General features: G+C 46.1%; 1 protein-coding gene across 1 annotated transcript in view; it reads right to left on the bottom strand.

Annotated features, from left to right (window-relative positions):
* Window positions 1-126: 126 nt before the first annotated feature.
* Window positions 127-9,401, bottom strand: part of Flt3 (fms related receptor tyrosine kinase 3) — an 83,696-nt gene continuing 74,421 nt past the window's right edge. The window contains exons 20-24 of the mRNA XM_042055856.1: window positions 8,828-8,950; window positions 4,897-5,008; window positions 4,513-4,612; window positions 2,277-2,382; window positions 127-389 (exon numbers count right to left, since the gene is read on the bottom strand). Of these exons, the coding sequence (XP_041911790.1) occupies window positions 255-389; window positions 2,277-2,382; window positions 4,513-4,612; window positions 4,897-5,008; window positions 8,828-8,950 (576 nt within the window). The 3' untranslated portion in view covers window positions 127-254. The remainder of the gene's footprint in view (window positions 390-2,276; window positions 2,383-4,512; window positions 4,613-4,896; window positions 5,009-8,827; window positions 8,951-9,401) is intronic.

The following is a 9,401-nucleotide window of genomic DNA, read 5'->3' as shown; positions in this document are numbered from 1 at the left end:
CTCAAGACAGCCTGGGAAGGCCTCCCAATATAGGCAGGCTCACCAATAAATCTCATTATTGGCTCTTCCTGTCCACGCGAGGGGTGGGTGGATTTCATAGAAGTCACTTTGGAAACAAGAGTAATGGCAGACAGCATCTAGAGAAAAGTCCGGCAAAGCAGCAGCCGGTAGAGGGCGCTTCCTCTGAGGCGAGGCTAGTCTTGGCTCTGCAATCTACAGCCTGTCTAGGGTGGCAGGGGACGAAGCCCTCCTCACTAACTTCTTTCTCTATGAATCTTCCCCTGGGCCTGTGGCGATGGCGGCTTGGAGCCTTCCTCTCTGCTGACAGACCGCCTGTTTTGATAGATGGAAGAATGTTCGGGAACATTGCCCCCCATGTTCTGGTACATCTGGAAAAGGGAAGACAGCAAGGGTGACCTGTGTGCCAGAAAGCAAAGGACTTAATGCTCAGTTTTATACAGACCATTTAAAATTGTGGACGTAGGGGCTGGAGAGGTGGCTCAGTGGTGAAGAGCACTGGCTGCTCTTGCAGAGGACCTGAGTTCAATTCCCAGCACCCACATGGTGGCTCACAACTGTCTCTAACTCCAGCTCCGGGGGACTCAACACCCTCTCCTGTTTTCTGAGGGTCCCCCAAACACACTAATACACACAAATAAAAAAATTAATCTTAAAAAAACAAAATTATGAATTTGGATAATCTCAGCTTCTAAAGTTTTATTTACTTTAAAAAAATATTTATTTATTTATTATGTATATAATATTCTGTCTTGTGTGTATGCCTGTAGACCAGAAGAGGGCACCAGACCCCATTACAGATGGTTGTGAGCCACCATGTGGTTGCTGGGAATTGAACTCAGGACCTTTGGAAGAGCAGGCAATGCTCTTAACCTCTGAGCCATCTCTCCAGCTCCTAAAGTTTTATTTACTTTTATTTAAGCATAATGAGTGTGTGCCTGCTTGTTGGAGTATGCACCACATGAGTACTGGGCTTGCAGAGGCCAGAAGAGGGTGTCGGATCCCTGGAACTGGAGTTATAGGTGGCTGTGAGCCACAACGTAGGTACTAGGAAGTTAGCCCTATTCCTCTGCACAAGCAACAAGTGTTCTTGACCCCTGAACCATCTCTCTAGCACCTCCCACCGGTTTTATATTTTTATTTTCTTAAATAACAGCCACTCATTTTAATGAAAAGTAGGAAAGGGGCAGATGGATTGTGTTTTATAGAGCTATAATCCTGACCCCACAAGATGTCCACATTAAAGTGTCAAGTAGTAAACACTACACGAGATGGAAGTGGTGGAGGCAGGATCCGAACCTGGGCTTTGAGAGCTCAAGGTTCCATCCTTGGCTCACAACTGGAACAGCTCTCTCCAAGGCTGGCAGTGCCAAGGAGAGGGAGTTAGTGAGGAAACCCCAAGATCCTGTTGCTAGAGGATCAGCTGGCTTTGCAAGCCATTTTACAGATGGGAACACTGAGGCCACAGAAGGGACTCACCATCATCACTGAGGAGTAGGCAGTAGAGCTGGAATGGGGCCTCGCAGCATCGGGCCAGAGCCCTTCCCAGTTCCCACAGCCACCCTGACCCAGCTGGAGGAGCCCATGCTCATGCTTCATGTTGAGTTAGAGAAGGCCATTGGCTTTTGGAGCAATTAAGTTTTGTTTAGTGGTCTAGTACTTTGCACTGGACCCTTAAGAGCTCCCACATCCCCGAGACAGGGTTTCTCTGTGCAGCCTCGGCTGTCCTTGAACTCACGGAGACCCAAGTGCCTCTGCCTCCTGAGTGCTGGGATTAGAAGCATGCACCACGACACCTGATTCCTAAGAACTTTAACGTAAGAATCAGTTGGATGAGATCACGGAGGTCATGTCTCCCCCCTCCCCCCGCGTCCTGTCCTCAATCCCCCTCCCCCTTGCCCCAACCACATTAAGAAGCAGGTCTTAGCTGGACCGTGGTGGTGGCACATGCCTTTAATTCCAGTACTCAGAAGGCAAAGGTAGGAGAATCTCTGACTTTGAGGCCAGACTGTTCTACAGAGTGAGTTCCAGGACAGCTAGGGCTGTTACACAGAGAAACTCTGTCTCGCCAAAAACAAAAACAAAGGAACAAAAGAAGTAGGTCTTCCTCCACACAGCTGTGAAAGAGTAATGGGCATAAACGGAAAACTGAGGTGAGAAAGACTGCCTGCCACAACTGGATCCAGGACACGGTGCCCACGCTGTCTCTCACACACCTTCTTGGGGATGGCTGTCATCAAGCCCGCATCTCTACATACCGCTTCCTCTGCTTCTGCCAGCTGACATCCCCAAAACGAAGTCAGATGAGGGAAAGATGGCCGCTTCCTTGAATCAAAAGCCCAACAGGATTGCATTACAAAGTATCTGTGAAGCAAGACAGCAAAGGCCGTGTTGAGAAGGGGTGAATGGACTCAAATGGACTGTCATCTGCAGTCCACACACAGGGGCAGTGTCCAGTCCGCAGTGTGGGACAGCTTGTGCATTGTGCATGACGCGCTACCTTTGCGGAAACCAAGTATCAGAATTTGTAGCACCTCAGCACTGGACGATGCAAGAGGCGGAGTCAAACCTTTAAACTACGCCAGCGTTGGACGCTGCGTGAGGCGGAGTCAAACCCACAGATGCTTCCTGCAAAGGAATTAAGCCCCAAAGTCAAACCCACAGATGCTTCCAGCAAAGGAATTAAGCCCCAGAGTACGCCTCCTAGGACAGCAAAGTTAACTGAAGTGAAAGATGAAATTTTTCTCTGCTTGTCTTGCTTGTTTGTTTATGGTCTACTGCCTCATGCCTCATCTCTGGAGTGCAAGTGATCCCTTGCCATTCCTGCTTCTTTTTCTTCCTCCTCCTCTCTCTCTCTTAAAATTGTTTATTGGTTGACTGGTTTTTTTTCAAGACATGGTCTCACGTAGCTCTGACTGTCCTTGAACTTACTATGTGGATCTGGTTGACTTCAAATCACAGAGATCCACCTGCCTCTGCCTCCCGCATCCTGTGATGTTGTGGAATATTCCTTTACACTTTGTAAAGATGTGTCATAGCAGAGGAACCTTGGGGTGAGTTCGGGCTGTCAGATGTCTCTGTCATTTCTATAGTTTTGGAAATTGCTTTCTCTGTACTTCCTGTTTACTCAAGTAATATTTTATCCTTCTTGGGTCTCTGATGGGAAATGAAGATTAGATAGCTTATAGTTTTATAGTTTTCCTTGTTACCAAATTCAGAAAAAAAAACATAAGAGTTGTAAAATTTATAAGTTCGAGAAACATAAAAACAAGTTATTTATCTAAAAAGATGTTTTAAGGTCTAAAAAGGTATTTTTAGGATGGTAATACAAGTTATGACAAAAAATGGCTTAGGTATAAAACTTTGGACTAAGAGGATAGATAATGGGGCATTTTCTCTAAATTTTCCAAATGAGAATGGACTGGATATTGTGAATGTAATTCTTACCTGATAATTGTTCTTATTGTTTATAGTTTTACCATGTTAGAGTTAAAACTTTTCTTTGTTATTTGTACAAAAGGGGGAAATGTTGTGGAGTATTCCTTTACACTGTGTGAAGATGTGTCACTGTGATTGGTTTAATAAAAAGTTAACGGCCAATAGCTAGGCAGGAGGCACAGCAGGGACTTTTAGACAGAGAGGGCCTCCAGGCAGGCAGAGAGGAATCCGGATGGGCAGTGCAGAATAAAGGGAACTGAGCCACGTAAGAATGTAGGTTAATCAGCGGTGGTGGCGCACGCCTTTAATCACAGCACTTGGAAGGCAGAGACAGGCAGATCTCTGTGAGTTCAAGGCTAGCTTGGTCTACAAGAGCTAGTTTTAGGACATGTTCCAAAGCTAAAGAGAAACCCTGACTTGAAAAGAAAAAGAAACAAAAAAAAAGAAAGAAAGAAAAGATAGGGGCTAATTTAAGTTACAAGAACTAGTTAAGAGTAAGCCCAAGGTAAGGCTGAGCTCTATAATTAAGAATAAATCTCCGTGTCATTTTTTGTGAGCTGGTGGCCTGAAAAGATAAGTTCATCTACACTGAGATTAAAGATAAGTGCCACGGGCTGGAGAGATAGTTTAGTGGTTAAGAGCATTGACTGCTCTTCCAGAGGTCCTGGGTTCAACTCCCATCACCCACATGGCTCACAACCATCTACAGCTGCCCTCTTCTGACGTACTGATGTACATGCAGACAAAACATCCAGATACATTAATAAATAAATCTTAAAAGAATAAAAAGAGACCTAACCAATATAATAGGAAAGTGATTTTTAGTTGAGCGTGGTAGTATATGACTTTATTCCTAACACTCGGGAGGCAGAGGCAGGCCGATCTCTGAGTTCAGAACCAACCTGGACTATAGAGTGAGTTCCAGGACAGAGAAACCATCTTGAAAAACCAGAAACAAACAAAGAAAAAAGCAATGGATTTCTTTTGTAGTGCATTTGGAAGACTTGCAGCACACAGTAAATGTCTGCTGTCAACCCCCCGTCTGATTGTACTTACATATCTTCTGTAGCATAGAATGGCTGGTCCATTTTAAATCCACTCTGAATCATTTTATAGAAGTTAGCATCGACGGGAATGCCAGGGTAAGGGTTAACGCCTGAGAGAAACACAAGTTCAGCAGACAGGTAAAGAGAACTCCCCAGTGGCTGACCCACCTGGACTGAGGGCTTCTAGTGGACCCGGAATAGTTAAGGCAGATCCCAGCATGTCAGCAACTAACATACAGGGGCAACAGAAGCTGGACTGACCAGAAGCCATGGGAGTGACTGGGTGGTGTTCCACCCGCTCTCTGACTTGGAAGACAGACGGTGGAGGAGAGGTGCAGGAGGAATGGGAGACACAAAGCCAGAGCCTGGGGAGACCTGCCAAGTACACACATACCCAGTGAGAAGATCTCCCAGAGAAGAATTCCATAGGACCAGACGTCACTCTTGATTGTGTAGATTCCTTCAAATAAGCTCTCAGGTGCCATCCACTTCACAGGTAACCGCGCCTGCACCAAATACAAGAGAGGACGGTGAAGTGGCCATGCGCAGACTCATGGCTTTTAAAGCTTTTGTTTTTACCTTTATGTGGATGGGTGCTTATCTGCATAGATGTTGTGTACCATGTGCCTGCAGTGCCAGAGGAGGCCAGAAGGGGACATCCTGTCCCCTGGAACTGAAGTTTTAGTGGTTCTCAACCTTCCTAATGCTGCAACCCTTTCATACAGTTCCTCATGTTGTGGTGACCCCAACCACAAAATTATTTCATTGTTACTTCATAAGTGTAATTCTGCTTCTGTTATGAATTGTAATGCAAATATTTGATATGCCATCATGCCCAGCAAAATACACTTCTTTAAAAGTCATCTCAGGCAGAGGCTTCTGCTTGGAATTGGCAAGCCTCTCCTTTAAGGAAGAACTCATCCTTTGCTGGGAGGGAAGCAAGTTTACGTCAATGAGCGGAATCCTTTACCAGAGCATTTCTCAGAACTGCGTGCAAGTGTCATCCCTGAGAATCTGGCAAGGGACTGAAGTCGTCACATCTAGAAATAGCATTAGGTTGTCCTCTGTGGCTTGAGTAACTTCCAGCAGCCATGACAGGGGGACGTGCCTTGGTCTGTGCAGCCTTTGATCTGAATCGAGACAGTGACTGGGGCACAGGGTTTTGTTCTGATTTGGTGTCAGGAACCCTTAAGGTACATGTAATCAACCAGGCCACAGCAGACTGCCAGAAAGAGACCATCCTTTAAATCCTATGCAAATGGGCTCACGGAATGAATCAAGTGGGCCAGCCTGGGTCACCAGACTCACTAGTAGAAGGTTCTGAATGGAATTCACCTTCCCACATGCGAACCCGGTGATGGGGTGGAAACTGCACAGCCACTCAGAAGAGACTGCCGCTCTGATCTCGGGGGACCGGTTTTAAGGCATCTGAGAGGAAAGCGCTTTCACACTTTGGGGCATCTACCCCTAGTAAAGGGCATTGACACTGGTTCTACTGATTTCCAGGAACCTAGGGGCAAATTCAGAATCCTCCAGGCGGTATGCCACTACCGTGAGTGACACAGACTCAGACTCTACGTGCTCAGAGCCATGCACTGAGCAAACCACAGGCAGGCTGCTTCTCGCTGCCTCAACTTCCTCTTCACAGAGTGGGAACTTTCAGAACGAAGCACGTTTGTAAAGCACCTGAGAGAGCTGAGCACAGAGGAGGAACGGGGCCAGCTTTGGCAGCTGTTAATTCACGAATAAGGATGATAATCCTGAGAGAAACCCTCAGCACCAAATGAACAAAGGAGAAGCTTGAACCAAAGCCTCACGCAGGCCAGGCAAGAGCACTATGCCCGAGTGACACCTCACCCCCTTACTGTTCTTTTCATTCATTCTGTTCTTTAAAAAGAATTTATTTATTTTATATCTGAGTGCTCTATCTGCATGTATGACTCTCTGCCAGAAGAGGGCATCAGATCCTGCTACAGACAGCTGTGAGTCACCGTGTTAGTGCAAGGACCAGAACTTGGGACCTCTGGAAGAGCAGTCAGTGCTCTTAACTGCTCCCCCATCGCTCTAGCCCCTCATTCTTTCTATCTTTAAAAATATGCCATGGAGCCGGGCGGTGGTGGCGCACGCCTTTAATCCCAGCACTCGGGAGGCAGAGGCAGGCGGATCTCTGTGAGTTCGAGACCAGCCTGGTCTACAAGAGCTAGTTCCAGGACAGGCTCCAAAGCCACAGAGAAACCCTGTCTCGAAAAACCAAAAAAAAGAAAAAATGCCATGGGGCTGGAGAGATGGCTCGGCGGTTAAGAGCACCGGCTGTTCTTCCACAGGACCTGGGTTCAATTTCCAGCAACATGGCAGCTCACAACTGTCTGTAACACAGTTCCAAGGATATGAAACCCTCACACCAATGCACAAAAAATGAATTTAAATGAGTTATTTTTTTTTAAATCATGCCAGGCAGTGGTGGTACATGCCTTTATTCCTAGCACCCGGGAGGCAGAGGCAGGCGGATCTCTGAGTTTGAAGCCAGCCTGATTTACAGAGCAAGTTCCAGGACAGCCAGGGATACACAGAGAAACCGTCTCAAAAAATGTTTGAATTATGTTTTAATTTATTCAAATGCATATGTGTGGGCATTGGGGCAGCCACAGCACACAGGTGAAAGTCAGAGGTCAACTTATAGTATTCTGGTTTTTCCACCATGTGGGTCTGGGAGCCAGAACTCGGGTCCTCAAGCTTGGCTGCAAATGCTTTTAGCTGCTAAGCCATCTCCTCCTCCTCCTCCTCCTTCTCCTCCTCTTCCTCTTTCTCCTCCTCCTCCTCCTCCTCCTCTCTCTCTCTCTCTCTCTCTCTCTATATATATATATATAAAATCATTTACATATTTACCTACTACTATATTATCTATCTGTCTGTCTATCTACCTATCTATCATCTACCTATCTATCCATCTACCATCTATCTATCCGTCATCTATCTATCTATCTATCCATCCATCCATCCATCCATCCATCCATCCATCTATCTATCCATCCATCTATCATCTATCTACCGTTTTTCTTCCCTTCTTAAACATGTATTTTCCTTCATCACACTTTAAATTTATTTTAAGTTATGTGTGACTATGTGGATGAGTGCGGTTACTGGAGGAGGCCAGAGGCTTGGGTTTCCCTGGAGGCAGAGTTATATAGATGGTCGTGAGTTTCCCGACATGGGTGCTGGCAAGCTTGGGTCCAATGGAAGAGCAGTATCGCTCTCAACGGTTGAGCCATCACACTAGTCCCCTATCTTCCTTTATCTTTTCTTTGTCTTTTTCTCTTTTTCTTTGTGTTTTGTTTTTCAAGACAGGGCTTCTCTGTGTAGACTTGGCTGTCCTGGAACTCACTCTGTTGACCAGGCTGGCCTCAAACTTCCTGGAGATCCACCTGCCTCTGCCTCCCAAGTGTTGGGATTAAAGGCATGTGCCCAGCATCTCTTTCTCTTTTTTTAAATATTTATTTATTTATTATGGATACAATATTCTGTCTGCGTGTATCCCTGCAGGCCAGAAGAGGGCACCAGACCTCATTACAGATGGTTGTGAGCCACCATGTGGTTGCCGGGAATTGAACTCAGAACCTTTGGAAGAGCAGGCACTGCTCTTAACCACTGAGCCATCTCTCCAGCCCATCTCTTTTTTTTTTTTTTTTTTTTTTTTTGGTTTTTCGAGACAGGGTTTCTCTGTAGCTTTGGAGCCTGTCCTGGAACCAGCTCTTGTAGACCAGGCTGGTCTCAAACTCACAGAGATCCGCCTGCCTCTGCCTCCCGAGTGCTGGGATTAAAGGCGTGCGCCACCACCGCCCGGCTTCTCTTTCTTTCTTAACAAGCAAATTCAGTCATGTTTTAGATCTTCCTGAATTAATATAATAGTAACAGGACAACAAATATTAATAGTTAACTACAGTGTCCTTAAATTTTAGAGTTAACATCTGTGTGTTCCTGTTGTGAAAAGAAAAAGCCTGCTGAACATGATCAGAAACATAACTCAACAGCCTTTGTAACTAAGGAAACTGAAACAGGTCTAAGGAAGGGCAGTTTTTTTTTTTTTTTTTTTTTTTTTTTTTTTTTAACAAGAAGACCACAAGCCAAACCCTAGTGGATCTGTTCTAGCCAGCCCAGGAAGAGACATGTGGCTCTGTTGCTCAACTTGTATTAAACATAGAACAACCTTTCGGCCTAAATAAGTAAAGCCCTGAGAGGATTTTTTTTCTCTGTGCTGCCATAAATCAAAAACTCATTGCAGCGAGTGCAGATGTTTCCTGAATGCGTGACAAAAGCGAACGGCTCACGTTGCCCCTGACGACGTAGCTGGAGTCGCTGAGGATGTCTCGGGCCAGTCCAAAGTCGCAGATCTTCACCACCTTCCCGTGGGTGACCAGCACGTTCCTGGCTGCCAGGTCTCTGTGCACGCACTGGAAGAGAGAGGCCAGAATGACAGCGGCTGTGATGGATGCCTTCAGAGAGGTTCACAGTAGTCACAGAGGACAGTGAGGGCGCTGCGGTAGTCACACACCCTGAGAACACACGGCTGATTCCCCGGCTACCTCAGCTGCAGTCCTTTGAGTCTCTACAGGGCATCCTCGGAGCTATAAGCAAAAGCAGTGCCAAAAGGTACCTTCAGTGAGCCCCAAAGAAGCTTCTAGCAGCTGTCTTCCTGTGCGTGAGTGTGAAGAGCAGTCTCTTCTGGATAAGGAAATGGCTTTAGGAATAAAACTGTGTAATATTTGGCAGGCCTGGTGGCAGGAGGCTGAGGCAGGAGGATTTCCAAGGTTGAGGCTAGCCTGGGCTACATAGAGAGGTCTTTTTTCTAAATAAATAAGTGAACACACTAATATTAAAGAAAGTATTCAGAAGAAATGAGTT

Source organism: Arvicola amphibius, chromosome 10, assembly GCF_903992535.2.
Source record: "Arvicola amphibius chromosome 10, mArvAmp1.2, whole genome shotgun sequence".
In the NCBI taxonomy this organism is placed as follows: Eukaryota; Metazoa; Chordata; class Mammalia; order Rodentia; family Cricetidae; genus Arvicola; species Arvicola amphibius.
The sequence above is the reverse complement of the archived record's forward strand: the minus strand, read 5'-3'. Positions and strand labels throughout refer to the sequence as shown.